Raw genomic sequence first — 26,256 nt, forward strand, 5'->3', positions numbered from 1 at the left:
TGAGTGTCTAAAATTAGGCATTTTGCATTCTATATCTTGAGGACAGGGTTTCAGTAGCTGTGGCATTCATCAAGTAGACATCAGGCATGTAGGAACTCCGTGGCAGTGAGTAATATTGCCTTGTGCATTTCTTACATCTTGTGTATTGTATGTAATTTTAAAATATAGTTTAATGGATAAAATATTTGTTTCATGTTTTAGTTTATTTTTGTGATTGCTATTTTCTGTAGTGTTTGTCAGTCTACTGTATGGTAAACTTGGGGTTAAATAAGCTTCTAGCCTAACTGCAAGTAATGGCATCAGGAAAGGTGCAATTTCTTCATTAGTAACTTTGTCAGATGTGATGTTTCATATGATTCTGATGTTTATTTTGTTTGATTTCTTGTAGGCTCTAGGTTAAAAATGGCATCATGCCTGTATCAATGCCTTTGTGAAGCAGAACTTGAAAAATACTATCCCCACTTTGCTGCCTTTGGTCTTCAGAAAATTGATGAGCTTGCCAAAGTTTCCATGGATGATTACACCAAACTGGGGGTCCATGACATAAATGACCGCAAGCGTCTTTTTCAGCTCATTAAAATAATCAAAATTATGCGACAGGAAGACATTGCAGACTTAACCAAGCAAGATTTTCAACCACTTGGCCTTTTCATTCAGCCTCAGGTGACCAGGTCAGGACCCCGTAGACAGCTGCATTTTGAGTCCTTCTGTGAAGAAAAGGATGGAACAGCTGAAGACTCCGAACCTGAATTGTATCGTTCACCTGATTTCAGTGCCAATGAAGAGAAGAACAGTATAGGGGAAATGCTGGGACACATTCCACCACACGATTCAGAGCCAATCAGATTATCTAGAAGAGACCTAAATATTCCTGGAATAGGTACAAAAAATGACCTGAGCTGTCCAACAGTTTCTGATGATATTGCTCCTCTCCTGGGGGATTCTGAAGCTCCTATTGTACAAAGAGTAACTCATATTTCAGGGTATAATTATGGACTACCTCATTCCTGTATCAGGTAATAGTCACCTTTATTTTGCTAATACTTCAGGTTAGTCATAATTAATTCTCTCTTAATTGTGGAGTGGAATCTGTCTTCCTCACCTCCAAATGAGCAATCCAAGCACTACAATCCACTATAGAGCAATGCAAAGTCTTGCAGACAAGAGAGATATTAATAAGCATTTGCAACTCTCCCAAGTCTTATAGAAGGAAACATCTGAATTTGACTAGCTGCTACTCACCAAGGTTGTCTAAGAATAATCTTTATTGTCTTTCAGGGTTTAAGGCTTTGTTTTCTTGGTATTTGAGCCAATCTTTGTCTTTCCATGGGACTATCTTTTAAAATACTGTTTTTCCAAAAGAGGGCATTGCCTGTTGTTAATTTTGTCAAGCTTTTCCTGGTAAGAAGGATACAAGCTGTGATGGCTATATTTGTTTATAAAGAAATTTCTGGACTGAAGCTTTAAAAGGAAACAGAATTAATACAGCTGGGAAGGGTTACAGACCTGATGCTGGGAGGGATGCCTTGCAGCTGCTCCTTAGGCATGTGATCTGTAACTTCCATAGTTTTCCCAGTGTTGGGACTGGAGGGACTGTGGTTATCATGAAATGCTGGTACATGTACCCTGGCAACATTTTTAAAGCACCAAGTATTTTTTTCCTGATTCAGCAGCAGAGCACATATGCCTCTGCACATGTAATACCTCTACCTAGCTTGTTGCAATGCAGTCATGGTAGTTAAAATGCAATGGAGAGAGGTAGTTTTATGGAGTTAGGTCTGGTCTGGGAAGGTTGTGGGGAAAGATTTGGTACAGGGAAAGATCCATTGAGTTGAGGTGTCAATTACAGCTCCCACTAAGGGTGTATGTAGCCTGGAGGGATGCTGCTGCCACAGTGGAAAAGTACTAAGGTGACATAGTAAGTAGAGCACTTAAACTGTGAAATGCAGGACAAAGGTTTTTAATTCCTCTTGGCTGGAAAAAAAATCATTCCCACCCTCTGGAGAAGTGCACTAACCTCCCAATACATATTGGTGCATTCTCTGTCTCTTCTGGAAGCTGAGCCAATGTGCAGCTAAAAGGACAGGATTTATAATGTCAGCAAATTTAAGAACTGATATATTATTAAACCTAATGGCTCAACTAAAGAAGTTAAAGATTTTTAATCCTGCAGTAGAGTCATGTTCTTCATTGTTCTCACTTTCTTTCCTTGTTCTCTTCTTTTGTAAGCTCATTCTTCTGTACCTAGCATTATGGTTCATCTCGTGGGGTTTCTGCATCCTCCTCCTGATATGCCTCAATTTAATTTTCTCGTGTTTGGAGAGTTGTGCATTTCAGGCAGGCTTGGAGCAGCATGCTTGCACTCAGGTTTGTGATTCCTGTTTTGCAAATGCTTAACATTGCATCCATTCCCATGTCACCTTGTGATTTGACCACTGTGAAGGCTCATCTACTCTCATCTATGAGAAATATTGGAAAACACAGACATGGTTTCAGATAGCAGAAAGACAAAGAACTCTTTTAATATGTTCAAACTTATTTTGAACTTGCCGACAGCAAGTCACTTGATTTTGCTAACACATAATCGTTTTTCTGACCTATTATTTAGTCAGATTTCTGATGATTTGTGTCATGACTTTAGTTTGACTTTTTTACCTAGTAATGAAAAATTATTTTATTATAAAATATAATTTATATTTTAAAAGAGTTAGTAAGAAATATGAACTTCGGGTTCAGCATGTAAAATTAACATACATTCTATTCCTATACAAAATATACTCAAAAAATGTGCCTCTGTACTAAAGAGGATTTATTCCTTTTTTCTCATTAACAGAGTCTCTAAGTTTTCCCTTTTTCTTTTCTCCAAATACTACAATCCTTTCTGCTTCAGTCTCTTAGCACAACAGGCTCTTGCTGCAGGTCACACCCTCTGCCACAATAATTAAACTTCAGAGCCTCTGATCATTTGTTGGACAACATTTGGTGCCTGGTGATATGCATAAGCTCACACCACCTTATGAAGCATCTTATTTCAAGTGTCATTGCCTTTCTTTTGCGACAAAAGAATTTTCCATCTAAATGCAAGGCCTGATCCTGGGCTGCACAGGAAAGCTGTACTAAAATTGAAGGGGCTCTAGTGATGAGTAAAGATTGCTCCTGTGTTGTCTTCAAAGACACATCTTGACATTTAAATCTGCATCTTGTCCTTCGGGGAAATCATAGAGCACAAGAGCAGAGATACCACAAGCCTGTGGATGTTAATGAGATGCTGAGTAACTTGTGGGTTACAATTTGTTAGACAACTGGTAAGTATGAGTTTTCAGTTGCTATGCTAAGAGATTTTGGCATCTGGACAGTGTGGCAGAAACACTGCTTTTAGGCAAGTTGGGGCTTGATTATTCAAAATGCAAATCCAGGCTGAAAATTGCTACTGGTTTGGCTGAAGACAGCTTGAAGAAGGGAGAGGTGTAATGAATACATTTTAGTTAATTCAAGCCTATTCTAATCACAAAAAGCTGTACACAGCAGGTTAATTAAAGAAACATGAAATGACCTCTTGTTTCTGAGGTGTTTGGAAAGGAACTGAAGTAAAATTATCGAAACATAGGAGCACAACTTTGTGCTCACATAAGCTTTTTACACAAAAAGACCAAAGGAGAGACAAGGATGAGATCAATATTTCTTTTTTTTTTTTTTTTTTAACTGAACACGAACATGGTGGTACTATCTCATTTGCCAGTTTGAGTCATTTTCTTGTAACCAGCTGGACAGTCTATAATGAGAAGAATAAAGTCCAGCATGAGAGGAAAAACAACTAAGTATTGTACCTTTTCCTTTTCAAGATCTATTCATATTTTATTGTACATGATTAAGTGACTAATCATGAGTGCAAATAATTTCAGCAAGATTAAATTTTGTTATATTAGCTTGGATATTATGCCAGTTCTATCTCATATTTGTGTACAACTGAAAATATGTCAGCCCAGCAAAAGTTCAGGAGTGTAGCTGTACAAACACAACTATTTTAACAGAAGGGTACAGGAACATCAGTCTTTTTAGAAAAAAGCATCAGAAAATGCACCATAAAAAAATGAGGTGTGTTGCAGAGTTTTTTGATAGGCATTAATGACAGAAATGTTCTCTGATAAACGTAACAAATTCAGGCATATTCTAGATTCTGTTGTAACCTGATTTTAAAATGTAGACCTCCACTATTGTTGTAGATCCAATACTTTCGACAAAGAGACTCCATGGACAGAGAGTGAAAAAATCAGAGTGTGTGTCCGAAAACGTCCTCTCTGCCTGAGGGAGGTGAGACGTGGGGAGGTTAATATCATCACAGTGAAAGATAAAGAAACCCTGCTTCTCCACGAGAAGAAGGAGGCAGTTGATCTTACACAATACATTTTACAGGTAACATCCTCCATTGAAGGTTGTGTTTATGGACCTGTCACTTGCATGGAAGGGTAAAACTTACTGTGCTTGCAATTTCTGTGAGGGAAAACAGAAAATGACTGTTGGTATTTCTGACACTGAAATAGGTGGTGGGCTCTTCTTTCAGTCAGAGTTTTCTATATTTGAGTTGCTTCTGATTTATGCCAGACTGTGCCAGCAAACCTAAACCTAGAATTTTAAGCTCTACAAGTATGTCTCTTGCAGTGTTCTTTGTATGTGGCAAAATAAACCCTCTGCTACATGCCATTGATGCAGGAGAAATGCCTGCTGATGGCTTTCCAGGGTACTTCATTGAGAAGTTCTCTTTCCACTGTAGGTATGTTTTAATGAATCACATACACCCTCATCCCCTCTCTTCCCTTTTTCTCAAATGCTTTTGAAAATTAAGTTCCCTTTTGGTCTTTGTCTCTTAATCCCAAATACATTGTGCTGTCATAGTTCAAATTCTCATTTGTGACTGACAGCACCAGGAACAGAACTGATTTGTAGAGGCAGCAAACCATTCTTGCTCTCCTGAGTGTTATTTTTACAATCTGGGCCCTAGGAACAACTGTTTGGAGTGTCCAGTAAAATTTCAGTTTGGATCTCTCTCAGGCCCAGCTCATGTTCCACCTTTTACAGTGGAACACGTGCTGCATCATTTCAACAGACCTTGCTTCTTTGAATCTGATCTGGAGTGTGGAAAGTTTTGATTTTCTTGCCCCTTTCTGAGTTCAGACAATCTAGCTTTGCTTGGGAACAGCTTCTTTCTTCTCTGGCACAAAACTTTTTAAGAATAGAGGCAATTAATCACAACTTAGTCATCAGTGAGGACTAATTTTGCAAGAGTCAAGAGTTGACTCTCAGTTCTTTTTACTGTTACAGTCTGACACACCTGTAGGCTGATTCATTTAATGAATAGGTTTTCTTTATTAGCTTTTTTTGTTGTTGTTGTTAAAAGGCTTTTGTGTGTTCTGCTTCAGAATGATGGAAAATCAAGGCATTTTAGTTTCTTGGTTTTTTGGGGTTTGTTTTGTTTTGTGGTTGTTTTTTTTGATTTTTTTTTCCCCTAGCCTGAATCTCTTAAATGGTGTGTTCCTACATGAGTCATGCTGCATATTAAGTGTGCTAGATCACTCTCTACCTAATCCAAAGCCATATGAATTCACTAGAAAGACTTCCATTATTTCACTTTACCTTTGAATGGAATTGGAAGGAAGTGAAACATATTCATTCTCATGTAAAGGTTATCTTTGTTTTTCAGCATGTTTTTTATTTTGATGAAGTCTTTGAGGAGACATGTACCAATCAGGATGTGTATATGAAGACAGCTTATCCTCTTATTCAGCATATTTTTAACGGGTAGGGCACCAGTGCTTACATTTGTTATTTTTTGCATTGTTATTTTCCAATTTTATGTGTTGCCTGAATTTTCCTTTGTGCTTTTCATCTTTTGAAACGTACCTTCATTTCACATTTGCCACATACCTTCTCCTTTTCAGAATATCCTTGATTGCCATTTTGACAAAAATAATTCAGGGAAAACTTTCTTCACACTTAGTGAGGAATCTCAATTACAGAAGAAGGTTAAATTGAACCTCAGGTGCAACAAAGAGACAGCATGGTCAGCCTAGAATAAAAAAATAAGTCCCAGGGTTTTTGAACTCTCATCTTCACTCTGACAAAGACTCCTGTGTGGCAGAGCACTCTCATCTGTAAAGAAATAATGTTACCCCTTTCCTGAGACTACTGAGAGATATTTTTGCATGTATTTGTACAATTCTCAAAGTAATAGAAATTATGATTAGTCTTGTGAATTATTTTTATTGATTTGTATTTGCTTAGAGGTTTAATCGTAATTACATACTTCCGGATTAATAGGAAATTTGGTGGCTTTACATGAGCCATCTTATTTCTATGCACAATTATATATATATTGAATATATACTTGTATATAATTACTTTTTTGAGTCTTTGAAGAAAAAATTTACGTGTTCATGATGAAAATTAACAAAATGGAGTATTCTGTTACTGAAAATCGCCAAGTGTCATCAACAGAGACAGAGTATCATGCTCTTGAGAAAAGGAAATGAAAAAGGGGAATGAGGCTTGTACCTTGCTCTGTAATAATCACTAAAGCCACAATTCACATTACAGCTAATCCAGTAATGCTACCAGAAGAGATTATGCTATTTTTTCCCAGCTTCCCCCTTATTTTTAATCTGACACAATGGTGAGGCTAATCTGCAATCTAAACTGGCAAGAAATTGTTCACTGTGATTACTGCAGCCCTACATTTTTATCCATTCCTCTGCCAGGGGTACTGAGCCAGGTACAAAATCTTTTTTTTTTGAGGAGTGCAGGGAAAGGAAAAGAAAGGAAGAGAGCCAGCACTTTGTGCCCCATCATATCTCCATAGGCTATAGCTGGAAATCGTTAAGCGTTTTGCAGTTTCCCAGAGAGGTAGCAGACTAAACCCCATTGCTAAGGGGCCGCTATAGATAGATACCAGCATTGTAGAATATTATTTAATAGATATGAATTAATCAGATGTGGCACTAAATACATATGTTGTCTTCACAGAGGCAATGCAACTTGCTTTGCATATGGACAGACTGGTGCTGGCAAGACTTACACCATGATAGGGAATCCCCGGAACCCAGGACTCTATGCCCTGGCTGCCAAGGACATCTTTAGGCACCTGGAAGCATCACCATCCAGGAAAGATCTTATTGTTCTGATCAGTTTTTACGAGATCTACTGTGGACAGCTTTATGACCTGCTAAATGGAAGGAAAAGGTATTTAAATAAAAACATTAATTACTATAAGCCTATGAATCGGCTGGTTACTGTTTGGAAATCAGTTAGTGTTTTTATGCTAATATGTAATAAAATGTTTTATTACATTTACTATACTAGCATTTATAACACGTTATGTACTTAATTGGGTTGTTTGTAGGAGGTACTTGGGAGGAATGGAAGATCTGACAATAGATAATGTGACTTTGATAGGGACTCCTGGTTTATTGTTTGGGGGGAAAATAGGGACTTTATGTTTGAGAAACAAGCTCAGGCTCTTGCTTACACTGTAATAAGATAATCACTGAACGTCTGTAGGTAGAGAAACAAGCTTCTTGTGGCCAGTAGTTCCTGTCTTAGAATCACAGAACATTTTGAGAGGGAACCTTGAAGATCATCTTGTTCTGCCCCTGCTGCCCTGGGCAGGGACAGCTTCCACTAGACCAGGTTGCTCAGAGCCCCATCCAACCTGGCCTTGAATGTTTTCAAGCATGGGACATCCTCAGCTTCTTTAGACAGCCTGTCATGTGCCAACCATTGTGGTGTCCCTGTCTTTCCCTGGTCAAGCATAAACTCTGGCTATCCCTCCTGCTGTACCAGTGGGAATTTGGCTTTTGTCAATCCAGTCTCTGAAGATCCCCTTGATCTCCTAGATGCTTGACTCTGTAGAGCCTACTCACCTTCTCCCTGGGCACTTTTACCCTGCTCAGCCCAGCAAACCTCTGGAGGTGATGCTGAAATATCACTCCTAAGGCTGTAGGAGCTGCTATCCTGTACAAAAAATCTTTAGAATATTAACAGAGCAAAATTTACAGTCTGATGAAGACTTAGAGGAGCCTGAGATGTAGTTTAAAGAGAGATAGGAACTCTAAAATGTAAACGTGGTAATTTACTTCTCTGCTTTATTATATTCTTGAACTAGCAGAAATACAGTGGTAATGTCTCTAGTTACAAATGAAGTACCTCTTCAGCTCTGAAAATAAATTAATGACAGCAGGGCCTCTCCCCTGTCAGTAGACTTGATTGCTTTTTCTCAATGTTGCAGCACAGATGTGTATTTTCATTGCTGCTTTCTGACATTTCAGATATCTCCTTTCTGCTGTTCTCTTTTTAGACTCTATGCAAGAGAGGATGGCAAGCATGTTGTTCAGATAGTTGGACTGCGGGAGGTTCAGGTGGATTCTGTAGATCAGCTGTTAGAGGTAATGTTTGGAATTTGTTCTTTGTCTTCTGCAGCCTGATTTGCTGATTTGTGAGGTGTGTCACAGAGATTATTTACTATGTAGTACAAGTGTTTGTTCCTGTTTAAGGTCCTGAAATTGGCAACACCAGCAGAGCACCAAGGGGCTCTATTAAAAGTGCTTTTATTCATTAAGCTGTTTCTTGTGCTAGCCACATGCAAGCAGTTGATTCACAGCTGTTGCTTCTGCTGCCATTCCTTAGGGAAAGATTCCAGAAGTTAAATAGTGTCCCAGTAAGGGACCTTGAAAGCTGGATATGTATTTTCCCCCGGTGTGGTATCTTGGGGTTCTATGAACTTAGATTTTTTGCATATAAAAAATATGTGGGTTTGGCGCAGAATATATAAAATTGAAAATTATTAGAAACAGAAATTAGAAAACACTTAAGATTGAGATATTTGTCTGAATTAGGATTAAAATACTCCTTAAGTGTGTGCATAACAGCCAAGTAAAAATAAGATCTTTAAATAGTAGCTGACATTGACCATGAACAAGGCTTCAGTTTTTCTTCCGTACCTGGCTGAGCCCTGAAAGGACACTGGCAAATTTTCTATATTCTGCAACAAGCAAGCTGTTTAAATCTACTTTCTGTTTAGCCTGACTCTGCATAGTTTAATTGATTTTTAATGTCAGTTACAAGTGTCTGATATTTAACTGACTCATTAAAATTGTCATAGTGTTGTCCACTTATATTGCACTTAATTTAGTTGTTCATCTTCCCATTAACGCCAAGTTTCAGGACAAGCTGGTGATGCTTCTGCAAGTTAGAGTGCAAATTTACTATATGGTTGATTTTTAATTCCTTGGTGTTATCACATTCCATACACAGAACAGCTATTAAATTACTTAATTCTTACAGATATCTTGGAGAGGGAAAATTAGGTTGTTCACAGGCCCTTTTGAACACAGAAATGTCACTGGCTTGACTCAGGACTTTTGAGTATTCTGCAACAGATATATGGAAAGAGCTTTGAACACATCCCTGGTTATTCACTACTCATTTATGTTGGCTTCGATTCAGAAATTATCTGCACTTAGCACTCATATAAAGCTCAGAAGCTGCAGTGGTTGGTAATGTTGCTCATTGAGAACTGGCCACTGAAAAAGCATGAATAGTTCACATCTATCAGCTGAGAATGCATTGATTTTTGCTAGACAATATTTTAATTTGTTCTTGCAAGCAGAAATTAGTGACTGTTCAATGAACACCCTGCTGCAGTCAATGCTAGACTTTCTGCAACAGTCCTTTATGGTTTTCAAAAAAGAATTATCCAAATTTGTATCTTGAAGGAGCCTTTGTCCTTCTGCCTTCCTTTCCTTCCTTGTTTTCTTATTTTATTTTTGTATTGAGTATAGTTAATCTTTCAACTTTGTTCCTTACTCTGGCATAAATATATATATATATATATTTTTTTTTTTTTTTTTTTTTTTTTTTTTTTTTTTTTTTTTTTTTTTTTAGTTTTGGAAATTTAGAAATGTTTTGGCAGTTCTTAACTTTTTGTTTCACTTTCTGGATAACTGTACTCACCTACTATATGAGAAAGTGAAAATTTAAAAGAATAAATGGTCAGTCTCATGAGTCTCTTAGGTTGTGTCTATGGTACTACAAAAGTATGCCAGAAATATAAGAAAGAATTTAATTTTTAATTTGGATATTTTGCAAATGTGAGTGTGTATGTGATGCAACAGATTCTTACTTGCAGTGTGCTCTATGAACTTTGTAGTGTCACCACAAGCAAGTCCATGCACAAAGCTCTGAAAGAAATTGGAAGGGAACCAGTCTACCTCTACTGCCTTGCACCAAATTTTAAGGCTGTAATGAACCTTTCCTCACAATGATTCCTCATCTTAGAAGGACAAGATCTCTTTCTGAGAGATTGTGGTTTTATTTACAATTCACTTGGATTTTGTCCCCCTTATTTTGCAGGTGATTTTGAAGGGGGGAAAAGAACGTAGCACAGGAGCTACAGGAGTCAACTCAGATTCCTCTCGGTCTCATGCCATCATCCAAATTCAAATTAAAGACACAACCAACAGGGCATTTGGAAGGTAAGTCCAGAAGCAAAAGTGCTCAGTGCTGATGTCAAGCCCAAGGACATCCAAGAGACAAAGAGGAGGTGTTAGTGCAGAAGTGTGAGTTAAGATAGGGTTAAAATGGAGTTTGAGAAGATCCACAGTCCTTTCTTGGTTTCCAAGGAGAATGTTTTAGGCACATCTGCGAGAGCTTTCTCAGAATTGTTCATACAAATTTACAGTGAAGGAGTTTGACAATCAAATCCATCCCCTCTTCTTCAGTGTTTAATTTGGCTAAAGGTAGATGCCTGCAGTGGACATATCCACATGCAAACTCATCACCTTTGAAGTCAGTAGAATGAAATAGTCACTTCTGGGATCTCTGCAGAGTGACCTAAATTAGGTCAGATGTATTTGCTCCTCAAAGCATTTCTGTCCTGTAATTGACTACAAAGGGAGTGTGGGATGACTAGCCCAGGTAGAGATGATTCCATGACAGATGTTTGCCTTTGGCCAGAAGAATCAGAGTACTTCACATAAACCTCCCTGATAATTTGAGTGTGTGACTCTGATGCTATCTGCAGCAGACAGAAAGAGCACTTTACTTACTCTTGTGGCATCCACTTTATGTATTCAAAAACTACTTGTGCCTCTTCTCAGTCATCTTTTCTCCAGACTGAACAACTTCAAGAAGTAGGTCTGGGGAAGAAAGTCTGTGCATCTGCATTACTGCCAAGTGTCACAAAATCCTGCTGACACAATCTTCCATTAGCTAACTCACAGTTTTCTTTCCCAGGATGTAATTTTGAACACAAGGCAAAAACGGGAGAACCACAAACACTGAAGAGAGGAAAAGACAGAACAGGCAGGCTTAGAAATAAAAGTATAGAGGTTATGTAGGTGTGGCATCTGGACTGGGAAGGTTTTGTGTGTCTGAAAGGGAGGAGGAGCTGAACTGAGGAAAGAGTGCCAAGATGTGCCTATAAAAGAAGACAGGGCTGTTGCAGAAAAAGAGGAAGGACAAAGATACAGTGCAACAGTATAGCAGCTGGCACCCAGAGCTAGGGAGTGTGAAAGGGATTAATGGAGTTTTGTGAAAAGAAACAACTAAGATCACTGAAAGCTCAGTGTATTACTTGCTACACTGGAAATTTCTGTTCCTATTGTCCCAAATTCCCATTTGACTTGGCAGTTGTCTGTTTTACTTGGAAGGAGAAATCGAGAAATTTACAATTTCTTTTAACTGTGTTCTTAGGAAGCTACAAACACAGTGATTATCTGGAGAGATTAATGTGTTGCACTTTACACAGCTTATCCATTAAACTGTGGAGCACTGTCATCACATGTAACTACACTTTCTATTATTTAATGTTAAGATGCTCTGGCACTGTTCCTGTTGCCATACTTATTTTGGTATCTCAGATATTTCTAGTGGATGTTTCTTGTTGCTCAAAAGTAGTCATTTCTAATCACCCTTCTGATGCCATGTTGTGTTGTAGCCTGCTGGTTTAATAAGGAAAAAAAGAAGAGGCAAAAAAAGCCCCTAAGATGAATGCAACTTTGTTTTTTTCTAGGATATCATTCATTGACTTGGCTGGCAGTGAAAGGGCAGCTGATGCCAGAGAGTCAGATCGACAAACGAAAATGGAAGGAGCAGAAATAAACCAAAGTCTTCTGGCAGTAAGCTACTATTATATCTGGGGAAGGTTTCGTATTTAATTACTAGCATGTGTTTTAGGATAAAAATGAACAACAGAATAATGTATGTATGTATTCCATGGAGAGGAAAAAATAACCAAGGTACTAAGTGTGTTCAGTTTAATTTGTCTCGTAACTGAAAAACTATTTAAGAAGGAAGAGATATCCTTATGAAAATTAAATATTTTTAATCCATTCTTACTGCCAAACAGATAAACATAGAATGGAGAATGTTAGGTGTAGTATAATAAGTGTCTCACATTTTATATAGAAGGTTTTGTCCCTTCTAAAGAGTACTGACTTGGAATTGCGATGTTTGCTTCATAAAAGCACATCTGTTCCTGCCAGTTATTTTTACCACTTAAACTCAGGGTTCTCTTTCAAATCAGGAATAAAGGACTTGAGAGCATAAAAACTAGCAGTTGATGCATGGGGAGGAAGAAACAGGAAGAAATGCACTCCTAAGGCAAACTGTCTTTGGAAAAGTCCACAGTTAGGCAAAGAGGGACAAAGGAGCAGAAAGATGCCATCTAAGATAAAGCAGAGGTGCCTGTAAATGTAAATGCTGCAAAAAGCTTTGCACCTCCTTTAACACAAACAAGGAAGGCTCAGTGGTGACTGAGGGCTATTCTAAGGTGATACAGGTTCCTGGGTATAAGCCAGCAGTGCAGAAGTCAGTGCACACAACTGCAGCTCTTAGTGTGCTGTAAATAGGAGATGGCTTGCTCTGCTTTGGGAATGTAGTTGCTCTTTTGCACAGAGACTTTTCCTGCAACTGGAATATTAGTATTTGTGCTGGGAGGTAGCCTGTGAAGTGAATGTGTTTCTGTACTTCATGCTTTGTTGAGTACTTGCTGGTGAATAATTTGAGTGTCATGGGGATTTGGGACCTGAATAGAAAGAAGTTTGATCTTGAAGGTCTTCTCCAGCCTAAACAATTCTGTGATTCCTGAGAATCCTGAGTGTAAGCCCATGAAACTCTTTTAAAAGAAGCTGTAAAATCAGAGTATTTATGTTTTTGATATTGTGTGAAACTAAGAAGATACCTGGGCAGTCTACAAGTAGTGACTGAATTAAACATAAAAAGCATCTTTGTATAAATCTTCATAACCTGCAGCCTGTAAAACCTAGCTCTGGCCTCAATGATCATAACACTCTCTTTGTACCTTTAAACGCATAAGGTTTGAAATCTGATGCTGGTTTGAATATTCATGTTTTCAAGTGGAAGGCTTTCAGACACTGCAACTATGAGAGCCAGACTAAAGAATTATAATAGTTTGATCTCTTACTTGTTACAGGTGCAGTTTTTAATAAAATGCTTTAAAAGTGAGAAATAAGTGTCATATTCAGTGGGAGTGCAGAGTGTAGAAAGGCTGTAAATGTTTGATGGCGGTATCACCATGGCAATACTGTAATCTGCTGTCCCCAGAAGAAAGAAAATAAGAGATGTAGCTCAAAAAGCTCTGTCCTTTGGATACACCTGCCCTGCAAGCTGCAGCATAGTCTAGGCTGGCTGGCTTGGCTAGCTTCAGTCCTGGCTTCAGACTAGATAGCCAGTCTGGCTTCAGACTAGCGATATGTGGTGCAGGCAGCAGCTCTGTGTGTGCCAAATGCGTGTGCTTACACAGCTCCTAACATTTGGTGTAGCCCACGGAGCCATCAGGCAGGGCACCAATTGACCTTGCAAGGGACAACACATAGTAGGAGTCAAAGGTGACACAGGACCTGTGTATGTTTGGTTTGATGCAGTTCAGTTCCTTGCCAGTGCGTGACTGATTTTTCCCTTCTGTTTTCTCTTTCTTTTGGTAGCTAAAGGAATGCATTCGGGCGTTGGATCAGGAGCACACGCATACTCCTTTCCGGCAAAGCAAATTAACTCAGGTAGAATAAGCAGAAAGGCAAGAGAGGTTTCCCTGCTGAGGACAAAAATAAGCAAAAAACCAAATAAATAAATAAATAGGTGGCATAGTTCAGTAACTGCTTCTTCTCTTGAGGAAGAGAGGAGATGCATAGCTTTTGTAAATTTAAATTTTAAAGGTAATCACAGAATTAAAGCCAACTTCCAATTTCCTCCAGCCAAGAGTGGGGACTGGCATGGGAAAAAAAGAAACAAACCAAAAGCTGAAACCAAATAAAACCCCAAACACCACCTTCCGGACTCATACGTAGTTTTACCATCCGTCTACACCTAGTCTGAAACCAATCTTGCATCTTCTATTCAGTTACTGTCCTAGGACCTTCCATCAGTATTTCTTGATTTCAGCTGTAACATCTGCTTTATTCTTCAAACCATATTGGCACCCTTGAGGGCATCTGGAACAAGGGCTTGTTTAGATACCTAATAGCTGTATTCATTTTAAACTGTAAACAAATAAAGGCAAGAAAAACTGAGACAAGAGGACTACATTTATTAAAAAAATAAAAATTGAGTACCTCATGTTGAATTTCTTCTGTAGATGTTGCTAATTTACAGGATGTGCAAGGCACATGAACTGCTAAGAGCCCAGTTTTTTTTTTCCTTTGAACTCTAGGTGCTAAAGGACTCTTTCATTGGCAATTCCAAGACATGTATGATAGCCAATGTTTCACCAAGCCACATAGCTACAGAGCACACCCTGAACACTCTGCGATATGCTGACAGGTAGGATGTGAAACTCAGTCTTGCCAGGATAAAAATCACAAAGTAAAAAGTAATATGTGATATTTGCCATTACATTTTATTTTAGTTGTATTAAAAATGTCAATTTAGGCAATAAACAGCATCTTTACAAAGCTATAAAACTGTTACCTATTCCAACTCTTATATTTTGTCTTAAAATTTTGGGGTCTTGTAAGTACTTCCTGATAACCACTTTCGGTAATGAAAATATCACTGTGTGCACTCTAACTGCAGGATTACTGACCTTGGCTATCAAAAGTTTTGGTTTATTTTTGTATTGTGATTCTACTTAGAGTGTGTGCAAGTCCTTCACCCTCCCTCCTCCAGAGCAAGAAGTAAAATACAGGCTGTGTGATGCTGGTCTTAAAAGGACAACAGATAAAACTTGAGGGGCAAGAGAAGCAAAGGGGACAGCTGAGGGTCAGGGTGGTAGGGGAAAGGTTGATACCAGTTAATCAGCTCTTCACAGTTGCACTGCTTAGTCTGATCCAGGAACAGTGCAGCCCTGTGCACATCACCTGAGCTAAGGAGCCCCACTGCAGCTATTCCAAAAGTCCTACTTTGAGCCTTTTGGGACTCTGTGACAGGCTGTGGAGAATACCAACTTGTTCTGCTGCATTATAACATGTGGAAATGCCACTCCCTTGTGCTGAGACTGAGGCCCTTTCCACTCACTTGACTTGTTATGCACTGCTCAAGGAAGCACTTAAAAAGACTGCTATAGATTTTTCAAAAAGTCCAGGCATTTTGGCAGAGGGGTTTTGATACCTGTGAGGATCACAGGCAGAAAAAAAATATGCTGTTGCATTCAATATTTAGTCTTAGTATGTAAAAGCATTGATTTGTTCTGAAGATGCTGTTATTTGTCTGAAAGCGTGATGTGACATTTTCTAAATCTAGCCTCTTTTTCACAGGGTCAAAGAGCTGAAGAAAGGGATTAGATATTCTACTCTTGTCACAAAAGGGCGTCGCAGAGGTAGAAATGTATCTCCAAAACGTGTCCAAAGCACTCCCTCTTTGCCACCGGGGGAAAAGAGCTCTCCAAAGAAAGCGAAGCTAGGCCTACACCATCGCTCACGAGCTACAAAACCAAAGGCATATCCTGCAGCACTCCAGCCATCTGGTGTCCCTCTTACCTCTACCCCTAAGGGAATTGGCAAAGAACATGCGTACAAAGGAAATAGCAGTACTCCTTGCTTCCACCACACCACTCCAGTTAAGGGAATCCTACGGGTAACACATCCCCTGAAGAAGAAAAATGATGATCTATCCCCCCACTCTGAAAAGGTGAAAGATTTCATTGCCACAGCAGAAACAAAAGAGAGTGGCCAGCAAGACAAGTATATGCAAAACAGAACACCTGTCCAGTGCCTGAAAGTCCAGACAGTGCAACCTGTTCAGAAACAACTTGTTCCTAGAGATGATAGTTCCTTTGGAGATGGAAATTTGTCCTCTGACAGTGAACAGGAATGGGGAAATACTTTTGCTAAACAGTCTGTTGAACCCTGGACATACCTGCCTCCATTTCAGAAGGAAAGGGAAGAGCATTTACGTCTTTATCACCAGCAGTTTCAGCAGCCCCCTATTCTAAAGCAAAAACTGAACTATCAACCGCTTGAGAGGTTTTTAATGCAGTACAAGCCTGAGGAGATTCAAGTGAAGCAGGAGCTGAGCCTTACTCTGACTGAAGTGCAGAGCAAAGAGGAGATGCAGCTGGAAGATCTGGATGACAGTGATTTCAGTGAAGATTCTTTCTCACCTCTTTGTAGTCAAAAGAGCGTGAAAAGAGGAAATACCAACAAATGCAGTCAACATTCATTTTTCCTTCATGAAAGAGAACAAGGAACCAAAGAAGAGCAAAAAGGCCAAAAGCGACAGGATTTATTTTTTACATATGCATTACGCATGCAAGATCATGGATTAGATGACAGCTGGGATTGTGGTGAGGGTAGCCCAAAGGCAGAGGAATCCATTAAAAATTCAGGCTGCAGCAGTACTTCTGCAGACTGGAGCTATGACTTAGCTGTTGAATCCTCTCCAAGCAATACTGCAGAAAAACCTTACTGCCTGCAGGAGGATCCTGCTTGCAGCTGGAGAAATGGCAAGGATTTCCTAGCTGAGCACAACGAGTTCAAGTCCAAACACAGATGTCTTGTTTACTCCAGTGAAGCCACCTTAACTCCAGAAAAGGATGCTTCAAACCCTTATGTATCTCCTGTATTGAAAGAGTGCAAAGAGATTGATCTCCAGCATGAGAAGGAAGAATCCACTTTGGATAAAAAGGCTACCCTTGCAGAAGATGTAAAATGGAAAGCTCAAAAAAATGGAGTTAGTCACTGTGCTTCTTCCAGTTGTTCCTCAGAATTCACCTCTGATCTCATGAGCCCTCTCCTGCTGTCCCCTCTTGATGGTGAGGACATAACTGAAACAGAGAAAGCATCTTCCAGCCTGGAGAAGCTCCACCATGAGAAGCAGATGCTGGACAGTGACACCCAGAGCAGGTTTGATGACAAGGGCTGGCAGTGCACCAGGAGCAGATCTCTGACTGACAGCATGCTGGAGCTGAGGGAGCAGTCCCACCTTGGGGGAAGGCTCTGTACCCTGCTGGGCTCCCCTCAAGCTGCACACAAACAGCTCCCTCCTGCCTGTGGCCGTGTGAAGCCCTGCTGCTGCCACCTGGGATGGGATTCGTCCAAGCAGGGAGTCCGGCGCAGTTTGTTTGGTGGACATGACCCAATGGGAACATCTGCAGCTGGATCCACAGCTGGATCCGCAGTCCCCAGGCCAGAGAGAGAGGATGGGGGGTTTTGCATTGACTCCCCCTGCAAGGAACACACGGGAGGCAGATGGTGTGCTGCTGATGCTAACCAGCAAAACAATTCTGGTAATTCAGAGAAGTCTAACTCCAGTCAAGGGTCCCATGCTGAGGAAATAAATGCTGAAATACCTGAAAAGAGCTATGCAGCCCAGTCCGCCTGTCAGGAGAGCAGCCTGCTGCTGCAGCCCAAGCCAGGACTGAGAACTGAGGACCTCACCCATTCTGAAGACCCTGCCAAGTCATCATTCAGCAATGAGGAAACAGGATTGCTAAAAACCAAGTTAAAGCAGAGTACTTTTCCACAAGAGACTTTTGCTGCAGATGAAGGATTTGCAACCAAAGATAGTAAACCAGTAGCAAATGCAAAGTACCCCTCACATGTGTCCAGCAGCAGCTCTCCAAGTGCTGCATCAGAGATGGGGAAATGGCAGAGGGAAGCCCTAGAAAAGGCACAGTAAGTCTTGTCCATCATGATGTTTTTAGTGAATCTTAGAAATTCTGGACATGTGATACATTTGCCTTTATTTGTATGTCATACTCATATGTACTTGAAAAACAAATGGTTAATTGTCCTATTAAATAATTATAAGATATATAATAATTTATAGTAATTATCTTAAAAATCTAAAAATCTATGGTTGCTTGTTATTTAGGGATATTTTAAAATCTCACAGGAAGGCAATTAATTGGTTTACTATAAGCTGTAAAGTATGTAAAATATAGCAAAAACTTCCATCAAGAATCAGGTTATAGCTGTTCCATCAATGAAAAGAAAAGCTGCTAGAGCAGCTGGGCAGTCACTGAAGATGTAAATATAAAGCTTCTGAGTACATTGAGCTGTCATTTTCAGCTCCCAGGGACTGGACTGCATTCCCTTGACTGAAAATACATTGTTGGTCACTGAAACTTGTACAGGATTGTAGTGAGGAACAACAGTAGCACTCCGTTCCGGCTCGGCCTGTTTCTCACTGAAATTACTTACAAACTCATAGTTACAAGTCATTTCACCAATTAATTAGATGATTGTTGTGCTCCTTGATTCTCCTACAGTGAAAAGCAGTTGTATGCTGCCTGTGCTAAGGAAGGGCTGTGATCACTCCTCTGTGAGTACCAGTCACCTCAGTCACCCAGTTTATCCTGAAGCCACTGCACAGAGCACTGGTCTGCCCTTCCTGAGTGCCAGGGACACAAGACAGCAAGGCTTCCTCTGGGAGATTCCTCTTTCTTGAAGGTTTATTAAGGCCAGCTGTGATTACAAGCAGTGATTACACTACAGGCTGTGTAACCAATGTGTGTTTTTTGTTAATCAGACAGACTGTAATTCGTGCTCATCGGCAGCAGCTCGATGAAATGGCATGCCTGTGCTTCAAAGAGGAGTGCTTGATAAATCAGATGTCAGCAATGGTAAGTGTTTCAGATTATGGTTTTGGTGCCTCCAAAAATTAATCTTAGAGATTATTAGCTTGAATTAGAGATGTGATGTTCCTTGTTAGTTCATCCCCTTCTCCAAGGCCTGTCTTAGCCCTGGGAGACACCTCTCATTTTCAGTGCCTGTTGTGTCTGCCAGTCTCCACTCTCATGGGCCCTTGGGGAGCAGGAGACAGATGGGCCAGCCCTGAAGCCCTTGTCTCTGATAAGAGAGCCTTCCTTTATCTCACATCATGAGGCAGACTGTACCAGACAGGCCAGCTGTCCCTTTGATGTTTCAGTTTTTGCAGGCTGGGACAAGTAAGCCAATACGACAGAACAGAGCACACCCCTAGGGCAGGAGACTGATGGTATTTGGCTCTTCTCTCTGGGAGCCTCTTTGCCTATCACACCGCAGGTGTGCCAACAACCCAGGCCTCATTATCTGCAGTGTTCTGACCACTGTGTCTTGTGCCTCACATGCTCTTGGCTTGGTTTCTCAAGTGTTTCTTGACTTGCCTTTGCCTCAGTGATGGGTGTACTCTAGACCTAAAAACTGGCACCTCTGCATGGCCCCACTGCTAGCTAGGCAATCCCAGTTCTCTGTTTCTCCTGCATCGCAACAGATGCATGTCACAGCTATGTGAAAATCCAGACTATGAACATTTTCCAGTAAGAACTCCTGCCTTCCCAGTTCCCTCACCTTCTCAGTAAAGCCGAACTCCATTGCTGCATTGGATTATCAAACCATTTCAATTCCTCTCAAAGTTCAGATCTGAAGTACAGGGACTCTTCCTTCCCTCAGGGACTTTGGAGTGGGGCCACCATGTGGCTTATTCACTGTGATTTCAAGCTGCATATGCTGTTTTACAGATCACATACAGTTCACAAAGCAGCACAGGAGACATAAACTGTATTAGCTTTGTGGAAGACAGTGCGGTGAAACAAAGCTATCTTTCATCTTAATTTTTTTAAAATCTTCTGAGATTGTTCTTCATAAGTCTGTTGTTCACTGCACACCAGCTCTCTTCCCAAATTTATTTGCCCCTTGCAGCAATCAGATTTTCTGGCTAGCAGAATTCTGACAAGCTTGCCAGGCCTCTCAGCCTGTGAATAACATACCCTGTAGTTTTATTTTACAGCATGACCTTTTTTGGGTAATGAAGTGTGCTTGGGCTTCATGCATCAGCTTCTCTCCTTCCATTTTCAGATGGTTTCAACTTCTCCAGCCATGAAACTTTGGCCGCAGGAGAAACTCCTGCCAAGACCAGCCACACAATGAACAAAGCAATATTTAAAGTGCTTAGAAAAATATGCCACAGCAACTGGGCTAGTCTTCATCACTGTCCTGATTTCCCCGCAGGACAGAGATACAGTACAGGAGATACAGCTGGAGTACTGCCAAATAGCCTTTTGCATGATTGATTTTCATGCACAGCAGCTGAATTTCCCAGCCCTGGGGATGCTGACACCTCCCAGCTTCTCAGGCACAGACCTGCGAACAAAGGCACCAAACTACTCTCAGCTGGAGAGCAGAGCACTTCCAAGTGCTCCCTTATTAATACAAGCCCTACTTAAAAAAGGATTAAAAATCCATTTAAATTTTAATCACAGTTCCATACTGGTTTTTATCCATGTGGCTATGGAAGGTAGAGTTCCCTGGGCTGAGGCTGGATACAGTGCTGGTTTTGCTCATGGCAGACCCGCAGCCATGGCCCATGACCTAATGGGGAATAAATCCCTTGCATCTCTCAAGATTGGGCTATTATGTCTGATCCATAGTGGCCCAACTCACCATTTATTTTCATAATTGATAAATCCAGCATGAAAGTTGTCAGGAATGGAGTTCAGTACATGGTAAAACTGGGTGGTCAGTCCCAGTACCGAACCTTTGAAAAGCTAACCAGAGTAGAAAAGTGACAACAGCTGCTTTATACATTTTTATTTTTAAGCCAGTATATGAGCTGTAATTTCACCAATAGATAAAACTACTAGAGTCAGTGAATCTTGATATTTAGAGGCAAATACCTGACCTTTGTCTGGGAGGGCTGTGACTTCACTAAGGAAATGCAGATTTAATCTACTAGTCTGCAGAATGCTTATATGTTCTGCTGCAGTGTAAAATATACGCTGATTTTCTCCAACTTGCTGATACTGTTCCCTACTGTTTCCTTGTGCCTTCCTCACCAGGATTTTCAGAATTTCATGACCATGCTGGATGAAATCTTGGTGCTGAAATCAAAGTGTGTCCAAACGATGCGAGCCCAGCTTCAGCTCTTTTTAGCATCCCCTGGCTCTGACACATCACTGCAAACACCTCCACCACTTTAGACCTTCTTTGCTTCCACATGCACTGGAGCAGCTAGAGGAAACTCCAGCCAGCACTTTGCTACACTTGGTGCTGCAGAGTGTGGGTGGTAGAGGATAGCTTTTGGTTTGATGTTTGTAATTAGTGTGTGCTTTATTTAAGGATGGAGAGAATTCTGAGTAAATGAGAGATGACTAATTGGCACCATAAGCTTTGTATTTCATTAATACCAGTAAGCCACATTCTGAACAGTAACAATTTTGCAGCCTTTAAATATCTCACCAAGCAGCAGGCAAGTCTTGTTCATGTATCATAGCAGCTTCTCACATGTTAAAGGCAAATATGTTTTGGCAAGTAAGGGAAACAACTTTGAAGCCAAATTCAGATCTGAACAGAAATGCTCAAAAGCTACCCAGACACGTCTTTGCAAACAGAAGCCAGGAAAGAAAGCCAGAGGCGGTTACACAAACGTAACCTTAAGTTTGGAAGTCAAGGCAGGGTGTGAAGTGCTGTCAGTTTCACAAAAAGGAAGCCTATTGTTGAAATAGTTCTTGGGGTGAACACTCCAGAGCCCTTAAAGAGGTGGCTTTAAGTTATGGGTAAGGAGTGGTTTAGCAGGGACTTAATACCAAAGATTCCATCTGGCGTGTTTATAAGCACATGGGTTTCATGCTGCTGCCCAGAGGAAGACTCCAGCAGCTGTACCTGCTGCACACCACATCCAATGCCTGCACTGAGCACAGAGCTCAATAGATTTCTCACATGAAAAGGGGGTCTGCTTGGAGGCACTGGGCTTCCAGAAGCTGCTGACAGCACTGTTATGTGAAACTGGTATTTAAATCAAGAGCTATGAAGCCATCAGCTGGAGCCCTGCAGAAGCCCTTGTGCTGCATGCTTCACATCTGAACCACAAAGCCAGTCCACTTGTTTTGAAGGCACAAGTGACCTTGAGATACACTTGCTGACAACACGCTGCGTGAGTGCTCCCACTCCAAAATTAGGGCTGTCGCAGCACATTCATCCATCTCTGTGTCTCCTCAGTAATGCCTGTGGTAGCTCATTCAAAGCCTGCTCAGTAGACAGAAATGCCAAGGGGAATGGAACACTGCTGTCTGACCAGCTGTGGGTTTTGCTGCCTGCCTGCACACCCTCCCTGAGGAGCCCAGGTTGGGCTCAGCAGCAAGACAGTGACACTCTGGGATGCATACTTGGTGCAAACCTTCCCAGGAATGTCACCCAGTGAAGGCCTGGGGAACAGTAGCAAATCCTACATCACTGCCCTGACTCTTGGGTTGTTTTTAGCACTAGTTAGTCTCCATCTTGCAACTGAGACTGGGTTTCTCTGTGGAGAAGAGAGCAGAGGTTCTCTGGGGTCTAAGGTTATGGCTCTCAAAATGGTTCCTGTGTCCCGGTCACAGGCCAGCAGCAAGTGACACCTGAACATGGGTCAGAAGCCTTGCTCACTCACCCAGAGAAATGAGGCATCCAGGAGCAAGACTTGGTATTTCTGCACAGCACAGAACAGTTGTGCCCAACAGCCACCAGAGAGCTGTAAAGCAGTGGGACATCAGCAGCTGCCTCATATTCCCCTCACCTTACTCAGGGAAAAGCGCTCCCTGGCTCCAGATATCCTCCTGATATCATAATTTAGATGTGGGCACTTAGTTTCCCCCAGCACATTCTCAGTGAGCATGCAGCAAACACTGTCAGGGAGCAGCTAAGGAGTTTGGCAAGACTATTTGGAACCAAGGAAAAGGTCAGACTGTGGGATGTGTGCACAGGTCACAGGGAAATGTGATGCCCAGTCTGAAACAGTGCAAGGGAGGAGAATTTTCCCTCCATGTACTCTGACTTTTGGGAGATGAGTATTGGTTGATTGGTCTCTCAGGTTTTTAAAAAGCAGCTGAGCAAAGTACATTCACAGGCATTTTGAGTGTCTTACAGAAGCTGGACATTCCTACGCAACACACAAGAACCATTTGCACAACCCACAGTGCCATGTCCTAACCTTGGTACCTGCAGGCACATCTGCAGTGACAAGACAGATGAGTGACCAAACATTTCTGTGAGCAGAGGAGATGTGAGTTAAGTCAGCTGCCAGCTTGGAGCCACCTGTGAATCTTATCTGATCTATTGTGAAAAAAGCAAGTCTCTCTGGCAGATCTGATCCCCAGCATCAACTCCCAGAGCAGGAAATATTTGCTCCCCTGAGGAAAGGCCAGGGACACTGAGAAACAACAAATAATCAAAACAACAACCACACACAATTTGGTTCTGATCCAAGGTCTGATACAGTCTTTTTTTAAACAGGTTATCCAGCCAATACACATGACTATACCTTCTTAAATATATTTCGTCTGTTCTCCAAATTTTATTTTCTCTACTGAAGGTGAGACTTGACCAAAAAAAAGCACCTGGCTGTGAAAATCAGCCCATCCTTGGCAATAACATGGACATGCTTAAAGTGCTGCACGCCCTAAAGATACCAACAATGGGTTTCTCATATGCAACAGAAACTATCAAGCTGTTGGCAGAAATGGTAACATCTTCCTCTCGCCTTTGAGGGTTGTTACCTAGTTGCTGCTTTAATTCTTGTGTGAAAATGTGCTAAATGAACATTTTAAGTGTCATCTCCTTCCTACTGTTTGATATTTCACTGACAACTGCTACAAAAGGTTTTGTTTTCACTTCAAGTTGACAAGTATGTATTAAAGTCTCATAAAAGCAAACTAAGATTTAGAGAGCTTGGCCATGTACAATCAAATAAACACAAAACTAAAATGGATTCACTTTTGTATTCAGATGCAACAATGACTATTAATGCTTATTAGCAGAGGCTTGATACTTTATTTCAGTAGTTGACAGAATTTAAAATAAAATTCAATTTGCTACAGAACTCTGGTAAAAATCATTTTAGATAAACATGATCAAAATGCCCATTTGATTGACTGCAAAAGATGAAGTGGGGCTGGAAATCTGTACAAGATCCCCTTCTCACAGGGCTTGTTGGTGTGGAGAGTTTCAGAAGCTCTGACCCACAGCCAGAATGACCATTCCTGGCCTGGAGAGCAACCACAGAAAGCTATTGACACCGGCTCTGTGTTCCAGCAGATCAGGGGCAGGTGCCACGAGGCCGGGCAAAAAAAGCCTTGGGGCACTGAGGCAGCTGCCCCTCCCACTGCCCAACTGCAGGATCAGGAGCCCTCGGCTGCCATGGGGGTGAAGGATGCCTCTACAGTAGCAGAGTCATTTCCAGGCTGCTGCTGTCCAGAACCAGCAGGAGGCAGCTCCAAGATGCTCTTGCTGAAAGCGCAACCACCAGTTCAGGCTCTGTCTCACCAACCTTCCCACTCAGGCACACAGACCTCAGACAGAACCTCTGACAAAGGTACAGCAGGACATAAATCAATGTGACCTGACAGCCAAAGGAAAACCTCCAAGGTCACCGGTGTGACCAAGGGTGCAGCCAATCTTCTCACCAGCCAGCAGTAGGGCAGAGCCCAGCCTTACTCCAGCCAGCAGGACCTCCCCACACCCACAAGAAACTGTCCTGGACAGAACAGTACTAGATTAACAAGTACAGCATAGCACCCTGAACATTGAACTCTGGTCACATTGGGTCTCGTTACACATTCATGCAGCAATTCCTCTTCTCTAAACCACCCTCTAAACCCCCTCACTCTGTGGTATTTTCTTCTCTAAGAAGCCAATGCAGGAATACACTTCATGCCTTCAGCCACCCAAGGATTTAAGTCCAGAAACATCACTGCCAAAGCAAGAGTAGCGTCACAAGGGTACGGCTCTCTGAAATAAGACCTTGCATCTTCACAGGTGCCACTTCCTATCTTCACTTCCCTGCTCTCACCTCCACAAGAGCTCCAAAAGCAGAGTGGTCATTCCATGGGTTTAAGAGCCAGACCTGGGAGGGGAACTGTGAAAAAACAGTGCACACTAATACCATCAGAGATTATTTCATTCAGAAGTTTGGTCTAAATGTTTCTTTGCCAGCAAAGACTTCTTGCCCCTTCAGTACCGTATGGTACCAGACAGGGACTCACTGGGGTACCATTTCTGAGAAAACCAGAACAAGCAACACAACCGAATGCTTTCAGCAGTGATGGTAAAACAGTTTGAATTTTGTTTTCAAGGTTATCCAATAATCAGGAACCCCATTTCCTCATTTGCTGTTGGATTTTTCACCTGGGAAGGAAGAAAAGCTGGGCATTACCTGCACTTTCAAAGGCAGCAGCTCCAAGTCCCACCAGGTGCTGAATGTCCTTCCTAGACAAGCTTTATTTCAGCTCCACCACTAGAAAATGGTGAAGGTCAACACTGGGGTATGTGCAAGGGAACCTGCCCTTCTCCTCATCATCCCTCTCCACATCTCTTAGATACTTGCCAGCAAATTGCTCTCTTGCATCACCTTAAGTAAACATATGTAATTCACAGAGTTGGGAACTCGAGAGAGAATTCCAGGAGTGTGCACTGGGCCCAAATTAGATGTTTTGGTCATAGAAAGTTAACATAATGGAGACAGATGCCATTTCTTCTGAAGTCCTGATGAGCTGAAATCTACTGAAAAACCTACACTGATGCAATGAGCTGAGACATTTTGCCCTCCAGCAGTCCAGTGGTGCAGTGCCAGGCTCTAATGTGAATTTGGATTCCCTAGGCTGGGGTTTTGCACAAAACAAAAATAAGCCACAGAGAAGCACAGCACCTTCCACCACTGCAGCTGCAGCTCACAGACCTCTGGTTGTTCTGCCCAACAGTGTTCACATGTGTCCACAGGAGCTGGCAGCACGTGGGTGGGCAGGATCCAGCAAGTTCATCTGCTGAAGCCAAGGAGCATGAGAGATGGGAACCATGACACTGGGAG

General features: G+C 41.4%; 1 protein-coding gene across 1 annotated transcript; it reads left to right on the top strand.

The window, feature by feature from the left end:
* Positions 1-402: 402 nt before the first annotated feature.
* KIF24 (kinesin family member 24) lies at positions 403-21,435 on the top strand (the record flags this gene model as incomplete). Its single annotated transcript, XM_083883419.1, has 12 exons — positions 403-1,016; positions 4,224-4,413; positions 5,699-5,796; positions 7,018-7,233; positions 8,348-8,435; positions 10,402-10,523; positions 12,062-12,167; positions 13,995-14,066; positions 14,717-14,826; positions 15,759-18,116; positions 18,973-19,066; positions 21,260-21,435. 12 exons carry the CDS (start codon positions 403-405, stop codon positions 21,398-21,400), a joined length of 4,209 nt encoding a protein of 1,402 aa, XP_083739545.1. The 3' UTR covers positions 21,401-21,435.
* Positions 21,436-26,256: the final 4,821 nt, after the last annotated feature.

The sequence above is a fragment of the Zosterops lateralis genome, assembly GCF_965231275.1.
Source record: "Zosterops lateralis genome assembly, chromosome: Z".
NCBI lineage: Eukaryota > Metazoa > Chordata > Aves > Passeriformes > Zosteropidae > Zosterops > Zosterops lateralis.